The 20842-nt window shown below is 40.1% G+C and overlaps 1 protein-coding gene across 3 annotated transcripts in view; it reads right to left on the minus strand.

Annotated features, from left to right (window-relative positions):
- The window catches only part of FER1L6 (fer-1 like family member 6), a 148494-nt gene that overhangs the window by 96851 nt on the left and 30801 nt on the right, over window positions 1-20842 (minus strand). The window contains exon 1 of one of the 3 annotated variants that reach the window (XM_063451076.1): window positions 12778-12829. The exons of 1 other annotated variant lie outside the window; for it this stretch is intronic. Coding sequence is in view for 1 of the 2 variants with exons in the window: in XM_063451075.1 (XP_063307145.1) it covers window positions 4085-4134 (50 nt within the window). In the remaining variant the exon portion in view is untranslated. Of the gene's footprint in view, window positions 1-4084; window positions 4193-12777; window positions 12830-20842 lie in introns of those variants that run through there. One more of the 3 variants, XM_063451075.1, reaches the window with a different exon arrangement.

Raw genomic sequence — 20842 nt, forward strand, 5'->3', positions numbered from 1 at the left:
GAAGCTGCTGATGCCTTTGGAGTCCCACAGACATCAAGGTGTAGAGTCCTCCAGAGTCTTGCAAATGTGCATTAACCTTCTAAACCACCCTGTTCCAACAAGGTTGCGACGTCAGCAAGGCGGTGGTGGAGTCATGTTTTGGGCCGGAATCATGGGAAGAGACCTGGTCGGCCCCTTTAGGGTCCCCGAAGGTGTAAAGATGACCTCTGCAAAGTATGTGGAGTTTCTGACTGACCACTTTCTTCCCTGGTACAGAAGGAAGAACTATGCTTTCCATAATAAAATCATCTTCATGCATGACAATGCACCATCTCATGCTGTAAAGAATACCTCTGCATCAATGGCTACTATGGGGATAAAAGGAGAGAAAGTCATGGTGTGGCCTCCATTCTCCCCTGACCTAAATCCTATTGAGAACCTTTGGAGCATCCTCAAGCAAAAGATCTATGAGGGTGGCAGGCATTTTACATCCAAACAGCAGACCTGGGAGGCTTTTCTGACATCTTGCAAACAAATTCAAGCAGAAACTGTCCAAAAACTCACAAGTTCAATGGATGCAAGACTTGTGAAGCTGCTATCAAATAAGGGGTCCTATGTTAAAATGTAACATGACCTGTTAAAATGTTTAAAAAGTTGAAATGTTGTTATAAGTTTGATTGAAATAGCTTTTGATTTCAGTAAATATGCTGCAAACACAACATATGACAATTTTCAGTTCTTTACAACCTATAAATTGTTTTGAAACTTACTGTGCGTAATAATTTGGAACAGAGCATTGTAAGTTTTTTATGTTTAAAAAAATACTGTTATCATTAGTTGGTTTGTTTAATAAAAATTGAATTGTACTCTTAATAGTTAATAACATGAGAATTACGCTGACTGTTATTACATCAATTATTTAGGTAAATGAGAAAAAATATAATTTGCATAATAATTTGGAACAGGGTGTATATCACTGAAAAAATGAAAAAGTCTGGTCTCTTATATGGCACTGTAACTTTGCAAGATAGTGCCAAAGGCATACATTGGGGGGATTGTGGTACTCAGAACATTTAGCCATGCATCATTTTAAATGTATGATCATAGTAACACACATCAGATTTAAAAAAATCCTGGGAAAATGTATATACATTTTTAAAATCAAATCTTGTACCTCAATTAACAGTTACATTTAATGGCATAGTAGATCAAAAATATTTTCCTTCAGAATTAACAAAAGCTAATATTATCCCAATTTTGAAACCCAACAAAAATCCTTTTCAAATCCAAAATTATAGACCAATATCCCTCTTGAATACTGATATAAAATTATTTGCATCTATTCTCGCTAAAAAAAAGTGTTAAATGATCTAATACATCCAGATCAAATAGGTTTTGTTCCTAACAGATTTTCAGGTTTGAATAGTAGTTGTTTAATTGATATACTTGATCTAGCAGAGAGATAGGGCACTCCCCTCCTGACCCTCTTGATAGATGTTGAAAAAGTGTTCGACAGGGTCGGGTGGGGATTTATAAAGAAACCATTACAAAGTTTTGGTATTCAGGACTCGATGCTGGAAGAAATTATGTCTATGTATCATACTCCATCAGCAATAACAGTTGGTCATGGTTTTTATCCGAATGGTTCCCTATAAAAAACGGCAGTAGGCAGGGTTGTCCACTCTCCCCCATTTTATAAATTTATGAATAGAACCGTTTGCAATGAGAATTAGAAGTAATCAAAATATAAAAGGAGTATGTGTTAAACAGAAACAATTTAAAACCAGCTTATATGCAGATGACGACCTAATAACAATATAAAACCTACAGGAATCATTACCAAATTTATTGGAAGAAATTCAACAATTTAGTATTGTCTCCAATTATAAAGTCAATATAGATAAATCTATGATTCTTCCTACAAAAATAGATTGAGATAAACTAAAAATATTAAAACGTTTCTAACATTTCACTTGGGTTAAACATAATTTTGTATATTTGAGAGTTAACATAAAAAAAATATATATAGATTAATGGAAGTAAACTTTGTGGAAACGTTAAAATCAACAAATAATTCAATTAAAAACTGGAGGAAGAGTGAATTATCATGGTGGAGTCGTATCAATTTAATAAACAGTTACATTATTCCCAAATGGTCATATATGTTTCAAATTATTCCCCTTGCAATTTCTAATCCTTGGCTTTTAATATTACAATCTAGTATATCAAATTTCATATGGAAGACAAAGCCTCCTAGGATCAGTCATAAGATTTTATCTATGCCTAAAAAAAAAAGGCAGACTAAGATTTCCAAATATTAAAGCCAGTGTTTTGACCCACTTATATTGTCTACAATCTTATTCCCTAGAATTTGAGGCAGGGCAAGAACTTGAAAGGTTTATGACAGGGTTTCAAGATTTATCTTTAATTATATGGAATGTTAATGAAAAACAATTAATTAGCTCCTTAAAACAAACAAATGCAAATTAAGTCTAGACTATTACTAATAAATAAAATTTAAATTTTGGAGGTAACAACAGAAGATTTGAACGTGACTCTCTGGAAACAAAAGAATATTTCTAACATATTTCATTTGGTAATTAATGTTTCCATACAATCATTTGCACATTTGAAGGAGGAATTTAATCTCCCTAATTCCCAAATCTTCAATTACCTTAGAGTGAAATTTTTTTTAAAGAAATATCTTATCTTCCATAATTCCGATATAATTTCAAACATATCTAAAATACTTAATCACTCAAAAATTGTAGAAATTCTGTCGAAAACTAGACAATTGATTTCAAATCTTAATATTATACACAAATATCTGCTATATCTAAATGGGAAAAAGATTTGAAATTAAATATTTAACAAGATGATTGTAACAAAACATTAATTAGATCTACACCATTTGTACACTGTTTAAATCTTTTGGAGATGCATTACAAAATCATTAATAGATGGTATCGGGTTCCTATAAAATCTGTAAAAATGTCCCCATCTGACCTCCAACACTCAAAAAGGCGCTTACTTACATATATGGTGGGAATGCGATAGGCTCAAAGATATCTGGAGTTTACCAAAATATCTCATTGCAAAATAAACTGATCTCCAACAGAAGTTTTACTACTAAATTGGCCAATTATGCCCTTGAAAGATAAAATGTTGCTTACCCAAACGCTACAAGCAATTAAATTACCGGTAACCATTGCACAAAACTGGAAATCTATTGTTAGTCCGCAATGGGAGAAAGTATCCATTCAATTAGTGGGTCAGATGCAGATGGAGAAAGAGGTTAGCATTACCATCTTTAACTCAAAAAATAAATTTGATATATAGGAACAGTGGTTAATTAGAATAAATGAACATCCATAACTTAATTACCCTAAGAAAAAATGTTCACATTAATAATGATCTTACGGAATATTTGGACCTCATCTCCTCAGCAGTAATAACATTTTATTTTTGTGTTTGATTTTTTTGGTTATATGTTTTAATTTTTATTTGTGTCTATTTATGTATGCCACAAAATTGGTATGTACTTTTGTAAAAAAAAAAAAAGATAAAAACCCAAAGAAAAAGAATTGAAATTAAAAAAAAAAAAAATTAGGAAAAATAAATTTATGTATTTTTAACTACTTTTCTTTAGTGGCACTATTTATGTGAATATTGTTATTGCCAAAACTAATAAAATTTGGTTTTTATTTCATTTTTTTAAGTCATTTTTAATGTATATGTGACATCAAATTAAAGCTGATCTGTCCTTTAAAAATGGTACATAATGTGTGTTGGTGCAATAAATGAGAAAGGTGTAAACTACAGTTGAACACAGATAACAAAAATGCCCAAATTGCTTGTGTCCTGAAGTACTAAATAAGCAAACTGAAGCTGTGTCCTTAAGATGTTCAAGGCAAACACATAGAGTTCTAGTAGCCACCGTCTCTTGGTACAGGAGTAAAGACTCCTTTAAATTATGTAAAGGGGGGCAGGGAGAATTAGAATCATACTTTAAATTCGCTGGTAAACATGATACAAAATATTAAAAGCATTAAAACCCCAGAAACTGACTTAAAGTATGTGCCATCAGTGCCCATTCTGGACTCACCTGTTGGATTGTGGACTACTTTCAGGTTCTGTCAAATCTACTGATTCCATGTTTTCTTAGAATTTTGAGTGTGGAGAGAATTCCATTTGACTACACAATGCTTTCACAGCAAAGTGTCTGTGTGAGAATAACTCTCTATCTGATGTGGCTTATCAAATATGTAAACAGAGCATGAATGAAAAATCACAGTCATGTAAATAATCCAGCCCCTGACTGTATTTCATGAACACAATTGTGTTAACTATAAATAGGCTCTATGTAAATGAAAGGAGGGGGGTAATTTGGTACAAGCAAGATGTACTAAGGCTTTTACGTCAGGTACCTTTTAAAATATCAACAATATAATGCTTTAAAGGGACACTATAGTCAGCAGAACAACTACAGCATAATGTAGTTGTTCTGGTGAGTATAATAGCTCAGTTCAGGCATTTTCATGTAAACACTGCCTTTTCAAAGAAAAGGCAGTATTTACATTGCCCCTAGTGACACCTCCAACTGTAAGGGCTTCCTGGCTCAGGACTGCACAGTAAGCAGCCCTGCCGTTCAGCATCCCCACGTTCTGCATGGAGACGCTGAATTTTACTCATAGAGATGCATTAATTCAATGCATCTCTAAGAAGAGGTCCTGATTAGCCAAAATGTCACTTAGCCCTGCCCTCTTGCCCATTTCAGCCAATTTCCCTATGGGAAAGCATTGGATTGGCAAAAAATCTGCCATTTTGATGATGTCACAAAGGGGGCGGAGTCAGCGCCAGCGGATCTGCGCGGTGCTGGAAATAAGGTAAGTTTTATACTTTTATACACTACAGGGTCAGGAATACATGTTTGTGTTCCTGACCCTATGGTGATCCTTTAATGTTTTTATATGCCAAAAAACCCTCTGATTAGATGTTTACAATTTTACATTGGACCCCTCACCCACTTTCAAGCAGATAACAAGTCCAACATCAGTAATTCTAGCAAATGTACTAATTAATCAGTATACTTGACGCACATAGAAAGATAAACTGAATTAAAAAATACAAAACACTCAAAGTGCAATATGTATATCCACTTGGCTAGTCCAGCACTGTATTGCACAAAACTAGACTTACATGCATTATTGCAATAAAATGGAACAGAATAAAACTGATCAAAAAAACTCTGAGTTAATTGGAATTCATAAGTAGCAATACTTATACCAAACAATAAAAAAACTGTAAATTTAAATCCCAAAATCTAAATATGAATGTCTACGAACACAAAAATAATATCACTGTTGCACAAAATTAGTGCAAAATTGCAGATAAAGTGAAAGATGATCTCACCCCTCTTGAATGAACAGTTTTAAAAAAACTTAAGGTACGATGATAGCATTATTATAAGATTGACGGATAAAGGGGGGGGGGGGGTCTTGTAAAAATGAACAGATTACTAAAAAGAGACTAACAGGATTTTCCTGCAGCTCCCGACAATCTGCGTCTATCTGACTCAAAACCAACTGTTTGGCTGCACATCCAGAGGGGAGACTCACCGAATCTGTCTTGTGATATCGCCCTGCACTAATGGATGATCTTCTTTCAAGCCCCAAGAGCTAAATACTGAAGCGCAGGCCTGTGGCCTACTTATCACCAGACCTCGTCGGGTGGAACTCCGTCCTAAGGAGTAACAGCAACCAACCTCTGCCAGATGACTGAAGTGGTCCAATCTTCGGAAAGTTCCAAGATTATGGGGCGACGCTCACAGAGGCAACCAGCTGATACCATGACAGAGACTAGAGATTGGGACTCTCTTACACAACCCAAAATGGCAGCAAATGAAGACCCTCGACCCTCTAGTATGAGCAGCCCTGTGAAACTCTCTGACCCCTCCAGCAGTCCATGGATGTGCTACATACTTCCCTCACACTCCAGGAATTAGCCACCAAGCAGGTTATCCAACAATTCCTCCTGGACATTAAGTCAATGCTTGGGACTGATATGGCAGTGGTAAAGGAAGACGTTAAGCCGTCACCGACAGGGTCCATGCTTCTGAGGAGGACATCATGGATCTCCGGGGCAATCTGTCAAATATGCGGGACTCCCTCAGATGTGTTGAATCCTCCCAAGTGCTAAGTGTCAGTCATGGAGAACAGTTGCTGCAAGCATCATGTTAAAATCAGGGACATTCCTGATGATGTCCCCCTTGAAGAATTGTCACACCTCCTGAGGCGCCTTATGGCCACCATATTACCTCCACACTTGGCTGTAAAGCTGGTAATCGATGGGATATACCACTTACCGAGGTTCCCAACTGCTTCTCCTAATGTCACATGGGATACTATCATCCGCTGCCTTTTTCCTTCAAGACAAGGGTCATATGATGTCTATGGCTGCTGTACATGACAAAACACCACTCTTGTTTGAGAACTCCCATCTCACGTTTTACAACGACCTTACCAGAATGACAATCAATGGAGAAGATCCCTGAATTTGTTGACTAGTCAACTGAAATATGATGGACTGACCTTCAAATGGTCCCGGAGATCCAGGTACTGTGCATAAGTTCCCCGCAATTTCTACAGGAGTTGGGTATAATTTAGCAGGCTGCAGAGAAGACCACTGCTCAAGCAATTGGAATCTAGGAGCCCACTTGTGTGGTCCCTTTCGTTCCAAGGGGAACAGTACCAACCCAATCAGAGCTTGACTGCTATGGCTAGAGGGGCAATTGACAGCTCCACTCATAGATATTTATTAGTTTACCTTGGTTAGGGGTAAATCTAGCGTGTAGATAAACCTCCTGTATGCTTAATGCTGACTACCTGTAACAGAGACCCTGTTCCAACCCAACTACTACTGCTCATGCATTTTTAGTTTTTATGCCCACCAAGCCTGTATAAGTTTACTTGTGTATTGCCTACTAGTTAACCCCAAGTTTAATCAGCCATACCCTGGTATGGCACCAGTAGAGGCATATGCACCATCTCGAGAACCGCAGTGGGTACAGTTTGTTTTTAACCCCTTAAGGACCAAACTTCTGGAATAAAAGGGAATCATGACATGTCACACATGTCATGTGTAGAGTTGATTGGACACCTGGATGTTCGGGTCTGGCGGGTTCGGCTGAACTTTGAAAAAAAGTCCGGGATCGGGCTCGAACTTCACCCTGAACTTGACCCCGAACCCAATTGAAGTCAATGGGGACCCAAACATTTGGGCACAAAAATGGCTCTAAAAAACTCCTGGAAAGGGCTAGAGGGCTGCAAAAGGAAGTAAAATAGGGATAATAGTAGGACAAGTGCCCTGCAAACCAATGTGGATAGGGAAATCACTTAAAAATAACATAAAATAAGCAGCCGCTTAATAGATAACTCCCTAATTCCCACGGTATTAGGGAGCTATCTACCAAAAGGCTGAAAGACCTAAATTGGTCACCTAAATTGGTCTTTCAGCCACATTTACAAATACTAAGTAAAGATGACTTAGTATTAGTATATTCAGCCCCTACTCCCTATACCGCGAGTAGGGGTGTGTGTAGTAAACAGTGAGCAGCCAGTAAAAAACAAACAAAAAAAAAACAATTGCACCCACCTCTGTGCGACGGGTGGGGGCCCTAAATAAGGATGTGGAGGGGGGTCCTACTGTCCTCCCTCCCGGCCCCCACCCCTGAGCGGCGGGTGGGGGCCCTAAATAACAATAAGTGGGGGACCTACTGTCCTCCCCTCCGGCCCCCACCACTGAGCGGTGGGTGGGGGCCCTAAATAACAATAAGGGGGAGGACCTAATGTCCTCCCCCCCGCCCCCACCCCTGCGCGGTGGGTGGGGGCCCTAAATAACAATAAGGGGGGGACCTACTGTCCTCCCCCCCGGCCCCCACCCCTGAGTGGCGGGTGGGGGGGGCATAAATAAGAATGTGGAGGGACCTACTGTCCTCCCCCCCGGCCCCCACCCCTGAGTGGCGGGTGGGGGGAGCCATAAATAAGAATGTGGGGGGACCTACTGTCCTCCCCCCAGCCCCTACCCCTGCGCGGTGGTTGGGGGCCCTAAATAATAATAGGGGGGACCTACTGTCCTCCCCCCGGCCCCCACCTCTGAGCGGTGGGTGGGAGCCATAAATAAAAATCGGGGGTGAACCTAATGTCCTCCCGCTGGCCCCCACCCCTGCGCGGCGGGTGGGGGCCCTAACTAACAATAAGGGGGACACACACCTAATGTCCTCCCCCTGGCCCCCACCCCTGCACAGCTGGAGGGGGCTCTAAATAACAATAAGTGGGGGCCATAAATAAAAATTGGGGGTGGGGGCCTAACGTTCTCCCCCCTGGCCCCCACCCCTTTTTTTTTTATAAATTCTTTATTTTGAAAGATTTTTTTGTTTTGTTTAGGGGTAAGGGGTACAGAAAATAAGCGGGGGGTAAACATTTGGTAAACATGAAAAAGGAACATATATTGCTTGCACATAAAGTTATTTCAGTATTTCGAATATTTCGACAGTTGCAATATTCTTGTGATTATGGATCTCAGCGTTGTGTTACATATCATTATTCTATTCTTGCGTGATACATCCTGGTCTAGTGGTTTGGGTAGGGTACAGAAGATTAAAGGGTTGGGGGTAGGATGCCCTGTCCTATCATAGGTGTGCAGTTGTGGGGTACATTTTTTGCACATTGTGCTTTCGTGATCTTTCTGTTGTACCCTTTGTGTTTGCGTACTTCAGTGGTCAAGTCGTCCCGCTGGGTTTCGGGCTCCTCTGGGATGAGAGGGGTCGGGGTGGGAGATATCCTGAATTGTCAGCTTGTAGTGTCTGTCTCTGTTTCTTGTGCTCTTCCGTTCTAAGTGAGTTATTGTCCGTTATATGTCATCGGTATGGGTGTGGTTTGTGGGTCGTTTCGGCGTCATTTGTGGTGCGGTGTGGTGTGCGTTGTGGGTGCTGTATTGCTTTGTTAATCGTTAGTGTGAGTGTGTGTTTGCTGCGTATTGCTATTGTTTGGTCATGTGTGTCCTTTGTTTTTGTTCGCCATTGGTGCCGGCGTGTATCGTAGCTTGGTTGGTAGGAGAGTGTGGTTTGTGTAGGGGTGTTCTAGCGGTCTACTGACTCGGGGGGAGGGGGGCTGAGGGGGTTATGGGTGTGGGATATGTGTGGTTGACGCGTACTTGGGATGTGATCCCGTGTGGGTGCTCAGGCCCCCACCCCTTTTTATTCACTTTTTATCTAAAACTTAAGAGTGCTAAATTCTAGCAGTGTTTTATGATTGGTCCATTATGAATTTCCTATCACAACGTTTTCTTATGAGATATAATTATTCCTTAATTATTCTAGTACTAGAATTTTACTTTACATCTATAATTGATCTCTTTGTATGAGTTAATGTCTGTGCACTGATTTGATTTGTTATGTTTAGTGTGATTTTTATACATTTTTATAAAATTGGTCATTTTATTGATTTAATGAATTGGTTGATTATTGATACTGTCCGTTGCTCTAAATAGACTCTTGAAGCTTTCAAACTCCAATGTACTGTCAGGGGATCACAATAAAAGTTGAATTTTTAGGTCAAAATATTATTATTGAAAAAAACTCCAACTCATCTCTGTTTGTAGCTCAGGTATTCTGGCTTTAAATGAATGCCCCAAGTGAATTATCACTAAAGCAAGGTGTAGTGGTTATGGTGCCAGGAGTGAGCACCCCTCCCAATGTAAATAGTCAAACCATTTGCTAATGGTTTGACAACTTAACTGGGGTCCACTGGGCATCAGCCACTACCTCCATGAGAGCCACGAGCACTATGCATTGACCTAAAACTGGTGGTGCAGGGCTTAGAATGATCATAGGTTGATAAACTGACACTCTCACTCAATTAGCTGGCCCTGTTCTCAAGAGAGCTTGCTTGCCCCTAACAGGAGCTCTGTTTCTAAATTAAGAAAGTGGTCCCCAGGTAAGTTGTCAAACCGTTAGCAAATGATTTACTATTAACGATGGGAGGGGTGCCAAGGTAACAATATCATTCTTTGAGATCACACAGACAGGTTAGGGTTAGTGGTTGGGGATAGTTGGTGTTTAAGGATGCAGTTTAAGTTTGTGTTTAGGGTTATAGTCAATGTTTATGGCTATATTTATCAGTGAATTAGAAAGGACAGTAGATACTTGGAGCATGCTTCCAGTGGAAGTGGTAGAGGCTAACATTGATTGCATGGGCCGCATGTGTATAGACTGTATGTGATATATACAGGGCAGCAAACTTCTAAAAAGATGAAAGTAAAAAATTAAGAAAAAGCCATTTTTAACAAATTTTGATCTTTCAGAGAACTCTTTAGCTGTTTACCCCTAATGGTAAACTTTTGTGAGATTACCATTTTGAGGATACTAAATTAGGGAGCTATTTACTAAATACAAGAGCTCCCTAATTTGATAATGTTACTTATAGCAAGCCCACGTGAGGATATCAAATTAGGGAGCTATCTCCTAAACAAATTAATCTTAAACATTAACAAGAAAAAAGAAGGCACTTTTCTTAATTTTGCTGTTTCAATTGCTTAGTAGATATAGATAAAGTCCCTAATTTGGTATCCTTAATTATGGGAACCCAATGTAAGCATACCAAATTAGGGAGCAATTTACTTAACAGCTGAGAGAGAAAACAAATAAGAAAATAAGCCATTTTCTTAATTTTGCCGTTTTTGTTGCTCAGTCAATAAGTCCCTAACTTGGTACCTTTCATTACCACAATACCACATCCGAAAAGAAAATTTCTGAAATTCAGATGACCCAAATTCGAAAAATAACGAATTGGAACGAAACAAAAAAAAATAAATTTTTGGCCGTGCACAATTCTATTCAGTAGCACAGATGAGATTTAAAATATACACTACATGTATATGTAAAAACAACAAAATAAAAATTAACACCACAAACTTTGAGAACAATTGGTAAAAAATGGCACCTCTGTAAAGCTCAAACTATATCATGTGATAGTCCCAATGGTGTCCACATTTGCAAATACCCATCCATTTTTGGAGTGATTTAAATATGTGAGCTGCTAAACTTCCCCAAAATGTCTCATAGGCACTTCTTCATGTTGCATTTAAAAAGAAAAACCCTGCTGTTGGCTAGTTATAAATTCAGCCCAGAATTTTCACAAAAACTGGACAAATGTATGCAAAATTGGTCATTCTGTACTCTGTACTTCTGTATGAGATATAGCTGAGCACAATTCAATGATTTTTAATGAGCTAGCACACAAGGTTTACAAGATAAACTGCTAATTTGCCAAGTGCATGCAAAAAAATGCAAAAATAAAATAATACCATAAACGTTAAAAGAAATCAATCAAAATATGGCTGTACAATAAAGCTCAATTATACCATATGGCATATCTCGGGGTGTCTAGTTATGCGAATGGTATGCATTTATGGGGTCCTTTGAACTGTGAAACTGCAAAGATGCTCCAAAATGAGGAATAAGCCCATCAAATGCATCAATCAAAATGCTAACTGTAAAAATTGAAAATATCTGTTCTCCTATATGGCACTGTAATGTTGTAAGATTGTGGCATATATTGGGGGTATTGTTGTACTCAGAACATTTAGCCATGCATAATTTTAGGAGTATGATAATAGTGGCACACATCAAATTTACAAGGTATCTGGGGGAAAAAATAAATAAAAGAACACCACAAACATTGACAAAAGCAGATTTTAAAAAAACGGTGGCAAAATAAAGCATAGTATAAACTATATAATTGCTCTGGAGTGTCTACTTTGACAAATGGTTGGCCTGTGCGGGGTAATTTGAACAGTTAAACGGCTGTAATGTCCCACAATGAGACAAAGGCCCGTCAAATCAATCGAAATTCTAAAAACTGAAATATGGAATTGTAACTTCACAGGATAGTGGTAAATAAATACATTGGGGATATAGTTTTATTTGGAGTTTTGTAAAAGAGAAGCACACATCAGGTTTACAAAATTCACATTAAAAAAATCACATGTAAAAAAAGAACAAAACAGAATTTGACTACAATTTTAACAAATCTTAGCAGTTAAATGTTTACATACAATTGTCTAAATGTCTGCCTTATATGAATATATACTTTGTATAAAAATGTTGTTTTCTGTGATAGCTATTAAGACAAACAAACCCCAAATTCTAAATGTGTTCCACATTGAAATTGTATTTTGCTCCTTGCATTTTCTGAACTGTAACTACTAAAATAAACAGAAATCCTAGCCGCGTCATGTACTCTGTAATTAAAACAAATACATTTATTTATTTGTAACTACATTTCTTTAGCTGTAATATTTATGTTCACATTACTAATGCCAAAACTGTGATTTTTTTTTTGGCATTTTTTAAAATGATCATATTTGTATATGAATATGTTACATCAAATTAAAACCCTTTTTTGTCTATAAAAAATGGAACATAATGTGTGTTGGTGCAATAAATGAGAAAGGTGGAAACTACAGTTGAACATAGATAACAAAAATGGCAAAATTGTTTGTGTCCTGAAGTACTAACTAAGCTGTAACTGTAACTATGTCCGTAAGATGCAAACACATAGAGTTCTAGTAGCCCACTGACTCTGGGTACAGGAGTAAAGACTCCTTTAAATTATGTAAAGAGGGGCAGGGAGAATTAGAATCCTACTTTAAATTATATGGTGAACAAAGAAATAAAAAAAATTAAAAATAAACTGACAATGTTTAAGTATGTGCCGTCAGTGCCCGCTCTGGACTTACCTGTTGGACTGTGGGCTAATACTTCCAGGTTCTGCTGAGTCCACTGATTCCATGTTTGCTTAGAATTCTGAGTGTGGAGAGAATCCCATTTGACTACACAATGCTTTCACAGCAAAGTGTCTGTGTGAGAATAACTCTCTATCTGATGTGGCTTATCAAATATGTAAACAGAGCATGAATGAAAAATCACAGTCATGTAAATAATCCAGCCCCTGACTGTATTTCAGGAACACAATTGTGTTAACTTTAAATAGGCTCTATGTAAATGAAAGGGGTGGGAGGGCATTTTCTTTTTTGGTACAAGCAAGATGTACTAGGGCTTTTATGCCAAGTGCCCTTTTAAATTTCAACATTGTAATGCTTTAATGCTTTTATATGCCCTCTGATGGGATATTTAAATTTTTTATTGAACCCTTCTCCCATTTTTATGAGCATGGCAAGTTTAACTTTAAGGGACACTATAGTCTCTAGAATAACTGGAGTTTAACGCAGTGGGTCTGGTGTCTATAGCGTATCCCTATAAGCATTTTAATGTAAACACTGGGAAAAAGCAGTGTTTACATTACTGCTTAGGGACACCTCCAATGACAGTCACTCAGATGGCCACTAGAGGTGCTTCCTAGTTCAGTGCTGCGCAGTGTGCAGCACTGGCGTTTGGAGTCTCCACGCTCTGCGTGGAGGTGCTGTACGTTCCCCATAAAGATGCATTAATTCAATGCATCTCCATCAGGAGATGCTGATTGTCGCAGCACGGTCAATCTAGACATATGTTTAACCCCACTTTTTCTAACTTTGACCCCCAAAATCTATTACGCATCTACAACCGCCAAAAAACACCCATGCTAAATAGTTTCTAAATAGTTTCTAAATTTTGTCCTGAGTTTAGAAATACCCAATGTTAACATGTTCTTAGCTTTTTTGGAAAGTTATAGAGCAAGAAGTACACGTAGCACGTTGCTATTTACAAACCATTTTTGTTTTCAAATTTAACGTGAACGTACCTCGTACCTCCGGGGGGAGCAATCACTTGGGTGCCTGTCAGTGAGGGGGGGTATTCCACAATGCCTCGACATCGCAGCATCATGTAATACCCATAGAGCGCGGCTGGAAGCGATCATGAGCACTCAAATTTACCTTTAGAACCGCTTTTCGTCGGACATACCTCATTCGTCCGCGGTCCTTAAAGGGTTAAACAGCAACTAGATGAATACTTGCAAAAAAATAATATTGAGAGATATAATCTTTCATTTTTAGGGTAAAAGCTTCTTGATCCAAGGATAAATCTGACTGCCATTCTGGGATTAAAAAGGATTTTTTGCCTAGTTTGTTGCAAAATTGGAAGCGCTTCAGACTGGGTTTCTTTTTGCCTTTTTTGGGGGGATCAGCAGCAAAAACAGATGTGAGAAAGGCTGAACTTGAAACATGTTTTTTTTCTTATTGAGTTTATTGGAACTTTGTGTTTAGAGGCAATATAATGCTAACAGTGGAATATTACACATTGCAGAGTGGCATGAATTCCACCATCACAGTGTTCATATTCACCTGCCTGGCCTCTTAAGGCTGCACATAACCCATCTCAGTGTTTATGGCCTGTGTATGTGAAAACATGAATTTTTGTGTGGAGGTTTGTAGAGTGGTGGTGGGTGGAACGGAGGGTGTTAAGATGTTTAAGAGGGCGAATATATAGACGGTGTCATTCTGCTCCTGTAGGAATAGCATTAAGGCAGCAATTAATGTATACAGGCGGTCGATCCCAGATGGAAAAAGCAGAAACGCGATAGTGCAGGGTTTCCCAGTTCTTCCAGAGAGTTTGATATCCCAAGGGAATGGATGTCCTTATGTATATTCAACAAGTGGAAAAAGAGATATGTTTAATTCTTGTACCTTGCTGTTTTATTATATTTATGCTTATGTATTTGATAATGTTACTGATTTTGTTACTGTAGCGCTGTGGAATAAGTTGTCACTATATAAATGGCAATAATAATAATGTAACATTTAGTAAGCACTAAATACATTTTAAATATTTCAGAGATGGTAGATGTTGGCGTAGTGATTTGAATCCAAAAATAGATGTGATATTTTGTTACTCCAGCTAAGTGTAAAATCATTTTTGTTTATGTAGGAACGTTCTCGTGCTCAAATCTGATACTTGTAGAGATGTGTTACCTTATCTCTCGGGAAGGAGCACGCACGCTGTGTGAGGGGATATGTCCGGCAGGGTCCTGAGATACATTCATCTGACTATATGTTCAGCACTTGTCAGATAGCAGATAACATGGCTCCCATTTGCCTCTTATCACCACTTGCACCTAACAGATTTCCTCTCTTCATTGTTACTGACTATGTTATGTGCATTTCTTAACACTTTCTGTTCCAGATTGAAAAGTCACATTTCACCAAGTTCCAGGACTGAAACGGTTATATTTTAACCAACAAACTTTTTTTTTATTTCTTTTTATTCAAAATTTTTAGTTGTTACTGAAAGAAGAAAGGCAAGTGGTTAGTTTAGAGAAACACGCAGGTTTCAGAACCAACAAACGTTATGTCTGTAACGGAAAGGGTCTTGCACCTCGGGCAAGATGTTAGCAGGAACAGCATACACTGAGAGACACACAACCAAGTTGTTAGGATTGTGCACCAAAACATCTGCACAGAATATGGGCTGGACCTCCCAGATGGGAGATACCACAAAGGGTTGTTGAGAATGACAGGGCTAAGATCCTGTGGGACTTCCAGATCCAGACAGACAAGCAAGTATTGGCCAACCAACCTGACATCTTAGTGGTAGACGATGAACAGAAGACTGCAGTGGTGGTGAATGTGGCAATACCCAGTGACTATAACATCAGGAAGAAGGAACATGAGAAGGTGGAGAAATACCAAGGGCTGAAAGAAGAGCTAGAAAGGATGTGGAAAGTGAAGGCAGTAGTAGTCCCAGTTGTGATAGGAGCACTCGGGGGTTGGGGGAGTGGCTTCAACCGATTCCAGGTGGAACATCTGAGATCACTGTTCATATATATAAAGTGGCGTACCTACCACTTTCGTGATTGGGCCCATCACTAGGGGGCTCAGTCACAGCTGCAACCCATGCGACTGTGGGCCACCAGCCTACTTTCAGGGCTGGTGCACTGCCGTAGGGGCCCAGAGCCTACTGTTGCTCTGACCAGCAAGAGGGGAGAGCCGTGCTGCTCACCTCCTGCCGTTGTGTATACTGAGTGGACTGCATCTGACAGGAAGTGCCCACTGAAAGAGCACTTCCTGTCTGTCCTGGTACTGTGCTCTGGGTGAAAAGGTACAGAAGAGGAGGAAGAGCAAATGAGACACATGGATGAGGCTGGGGAGAGGAAATTAGACAAATGGAGGGGTTGGTGGGAGAAGAATGAGATGCATGGAGGGACTGGGGGGAGAAGGAGGTGCCTAGGGGGACCTCAGGGCAATTTTTGCACCGGGCCCTGTGATTTCTAGTTACTAGTTAAAATGTTAGCTGGGACTAAAGGTAACTAAATGTAACATTATGCAGAGATGTTGTCCTGTGAGTTCCAAAAAAATCTACATGTACATGCACACTCTGTATATGGTACACATGGAATGTGTGGTCTTTAGTCAGAACAAAATCCTGATAACAAACATACGATGTTAATGTTGAGATTAGTTACGTGTATTTTTCTATTACCTGCAGCCCTGTGACCAAGTTTACACAACCAGCTATATATACACACTCTGTTTAAATAATGAACATGTACTTATATATGTGGAATATGGTAATGAAAAGAGGTGTAACCAAACTTTCAAGTTTCGCCTTTCTGCGTGATATAACTGTATTGCAACCAGAAAACTGCATCAGTTTACTAATAAAATCTTACCAAGTTAGCATATATCAAACAACAGGCTTTAAATTGACAAAAATAAGCACTAGATTATTTGTTTTAATCTTGTCAGAGTTTGTGTTGTAGTGGTCTATTTGGGTATGAATCTACACTGATTAGCCACCCGCCTAATATTGTGTAGGTCCCACTCGTGCCACCAAAACAGATGCATTGAGGCATGGACTCCACAAGACATCTGAATGTGTCCTGTGTCCACAAGACATTAGCAGCAGATCCCTGAAGTCCTGCAAGTTGCAAGGTTGGATCCTCAAAAGGATTGGATTTGTTGTTCCAGCAAATCCCATCTCCATCAGATTGAGATCTGGGGAATTTAGAGGCCAAGGCAACACAACAAACACCTTGTCATGTTCCTCAAACCATTCCTGAAATATTTTTGCAGTGTAGCAGTGTGCATTATCCTGTTGAAAGAGGCCATTGCTATCAGAAAAGCACCATTGCCATAAAGGGATGTACATGGTCTCCAACAATCTCTAGGTAGGTGGTACGTGTCAAGGTAACATCCACATGAATGCCAAGACCCAAGGTTTCCCAGCAGAACATTGCCCAGATCCTGCTGCCATCTGTTCCCCTGGTAAATGATGAACACATACCCAGCCATCCACCTGCTCTGAATGAAAACATGATTCATCAGACCATACAACTTTCTTCTTTTGCTCAATGGTCCAGTTCTGAAGCTCAAGTCCCCATTAAAGGCATTTTTGGCGGTGGACAGGGGTCATCATTGGCACTTTTACCAGTATGCGGCTATGCAGCCCCATATGCAGCAAACTGCAATGCACTGTGTGTTCAATTTGTGCTACATTAGCTCTTCCGTGTGATCGGACCAGACGGGCTAGCTTTCACTCCACGTATGCATCAATGAGCCTTGGGCTACCATGATCCTGACACCGATTCACTGATTGTTCTTACTTGCACAACCTTTGGTAGATCTTAACAACTGCATACAGGGAACATGCCATAAGACTTTCTATTTTGGAGATGCTCTGACCCAGTCGTCTAGCCCTAACTGTTTGGCACTTGTCAAAGTCACTCCGATCTTTTCATCTGTCCATTTTTTTCTGCTTTCCAACACATGACATTCAAGAACCGACTGATCACTTGCTGCCTAATGTATCCCAACCCTTTTACAGGTACCATTGTAATGATAAAATCATTGTTATTCACTTTATCTGTCAGTTGTTTTAAAGGACCACTCTAGTGCCAGGAAAACATACTCGTTTTCCTGGCACTAGAGTGCCCTGAGGGTGCCCCCACCCTCAGGGACCCCCTCCCGCCCGGCTCTGGAAAGGGGAAAGTGTTTAAAACTTACCTTTTTCCAGCGGTGGGCGGAGAGCTCTCCTCCTCCGATCCTCCTCCCCGTCGGCTGAATGCGCACGCGCAGCAAGAGCTGCGCGTGCATTCAGCCGGTCACATAGGAAAGCATTCATAATGCTTTCCTATGGACGCTTGCGTGCTCTCACTGTGATTTTCACAGTGAGAATCACGCAAGCGCCTCTAGCGGCTGTCAATGAGACAGCCACTAGAGGAAATAGGGGAAGGCTTAACCCATTCACAAACATAGCAGTTTCTCTGAAACTGCTATGTTTATGAAAAAATGGGTTAACCCTAGAAGGACCTGGCACCCAGACCACTTCATTAAGCTGAAGTGGTCTGGGTGCCTAGAGTGGTCCTTTAATGTTGTGGCTGATCAGTCTATCAGTGTGTCTTTCAGACTGTTTTATTGCAAAAGTGTTTGATGCCAGTGTGTGTTTGAATGCAGGTGTCCTTGTGTGCAATTTCACAGTTACAGAATGTAAAGTGACAGTGTTGGCATGTTGGCAAGTGTCAGTGTTTTGTGAGTTGCATAGGCATGCGCAGCCCATTGTATTAGGATGTGCACCCTAAAGCACAAACAGACGCCACGTGTATATGTATGTATGTATATATATATATATATATATATATATATATACACACACACACATACATACACTGCCGTGTGTGTGTGTGTGTGTGCTCTGTTAGTGTGTTGTGTGAGGGTGGTGTGAGGGTGCTGTGTGTGTGTAAGGGTGCTGTGTGTGAGGGTGCTATTAGTGTGATGTGTTTGTGAGGGTGCTGTTAGTGTGCTGTGAGTGATGGTGCTGGTAGTGTGCTGTGTGTGTGTGAGGGTGTTTGTTAGGGTCCTGTTAGTGTGCTGTGTGAGAGTGCTGTTTGTGTGCTGTGTGTGGGTGTTGTGTGTTTGTGAGGGTGCTGTTAGTGTGTGAAGGTGCTGTGTGTTTGTAAGGGTGCTATGTGTTTTTTTGTAAGGGTGCTGTGTGTGTGTGTGTGTGTGTGTGTGTGCGTGGGTGCTGTGTGTGTGTGTGTGCGTGGGTGCTGTATGTGTGTAGGTTCTGTGTGTGTGGGTGCTGTTTGTGTGCTGTATGTGTGTGGGTGCTGTATGTGTGTGCTTGTGAGGGTGCTGTGTGTGTACTGTGTGGGTGCTGTATGTGTGTAGGTGCTGCGTGTGTGTGGGTGGTGTGTGTGTGAGGGTGCTGTGTGTGTGAGGGTGCTGTATGTGTGTGAGTGTTAGTGTGTGGGTACTGTTTGTGTGCTGTTTGCGTGAGGGTGCTGTATGTGTGTGTGTGTGCTGTATGTTTGAATGATGGTGGAGGTGGGGGCAGATTAGTTAATATCCCCCCCTCCCTTCTTACCCGTGCTGCTGCCATCCCTGGTGGTCAAGTGGAGAGTGAACTCTAGTTTGCGGGCAAGAGTTCCCCGGGTCCTCTCCTGCCTCCCTCCATGCTGCTGTGGGCCAGAAGGGAGATCATTGATCTCCCCACCGGCCCATGGAGGCTTAGAGCAGAGCTGGCGCTCGGATAGCGCCGGTCTCAATCCATAGGCGTGCTGCGGGAATTAGGGTGTGCCCAGGCACCACAGACACACCTATGCTGAGTTGTTAAACAGTGTGTTTGTATTTGTGTGTAGGATCAGAGTCTGTCAGGGTTATGCAGTAAAGTGAGAATTTAAAGTGTATTAAAATTCCATGTCTATGAGTGTAAATGCAGGGATAAAATGACATGCACGTGTCTGTATGGATTAAGTTTGAGTGTAGTGTGTGCGTGTGTGGGACAAGGCAAGGATGGGTTTTAGTCTTGCTGGTGTGGATCTATTTTAGCTTTTGCAATTTCTAGACTCAACATCTCCTGCATCATCTCATCACCTGTTTCTCTTCAATATCTCCCCATTTATAACTATTCCCCATTATATTACTATATCATCTCTGGCTACTCACAAGTGTCTCTCCATTTCCTCCTCACATTTGTCTCACATCCCCCTTCTTATCTCTCTCACACATTAATCTCCTCTTATCAATTAACCACTCATTTCCTCTTTTGTGGTTTCAACTTATCCCTTCTAATGTAAATGTTTCATATGCTATTGCTATTACCATATATCCATAGTTGTGTCTTTAAATCTAAATTCTCCCCCATTAACCCTACTTGTCTCTTCCCATTGTGCCTTCCTCCCACCAAAATTGTTCTCTGACTATTCTTATCCATATCTGACTCCTTCCCACATAATTGAATGTTATGTTATTCATTTCTTTGTAATGAGATTAAGTGAGATATATCCTGGGTTCCTATTTCTTCTCTTTGGCTATAGAGGGGCAATGGCGTTCTGTATGTGGACATAGAGATTGGAACGTAACTCTCACACAATGTCTACATCAGGAGAAACTTAATGATGGAATTCAGATTCAGAGCACATTCCTGCAGACATCCCTTTGGATTTTAGTCTGGCAGGTTTTAATCTATTTTGGGCTTTCTAGACTCACCATTTCAATACTATAAATAAACTGCAATGACACTCTAAGATTCATCACCTACACAATTATTCTGTGGGGGTGTAACACATCTTAAAAAGTAACAGGTTTAATGGTTAAGATAAACTAACATCTCTCTTGGTGGAAGAGTTTTGTAGGACAGTTAAGATAAGGTCCTCCCCCAAAGGTTTGCTATGTCATTGGCTTGGAATGTGAATATGCTTAACTGTTCCATAGAGAAATGTCAACTAGTCATCTTTAGCTATAACAAGATGTAATCTGAAATTCAATTAAAGTGTTACTCCAACCACCACGACTACTTCAGTGATTTGATATGGTCATGGTGCTAGGAGTAGCTATGTGAAATATTTAAATGTTCAGCTTGAAACACGGC

This window comes from Pelobates fuscus, chromosome 4 (genome assembly GCF_036172605.1).
Source record: "Pelobates fuscus isolate aPelFus1 chromosome 4, aPelFus1.pri, whole genome shotgun sequence".
In the NCBI taxonomy this organism is placed as follows: Eukaryota; Metazoa; Chordata; class Amphibia; order Anura; family Pelobatidae; genus Pelobates; species Pelobates fuscus.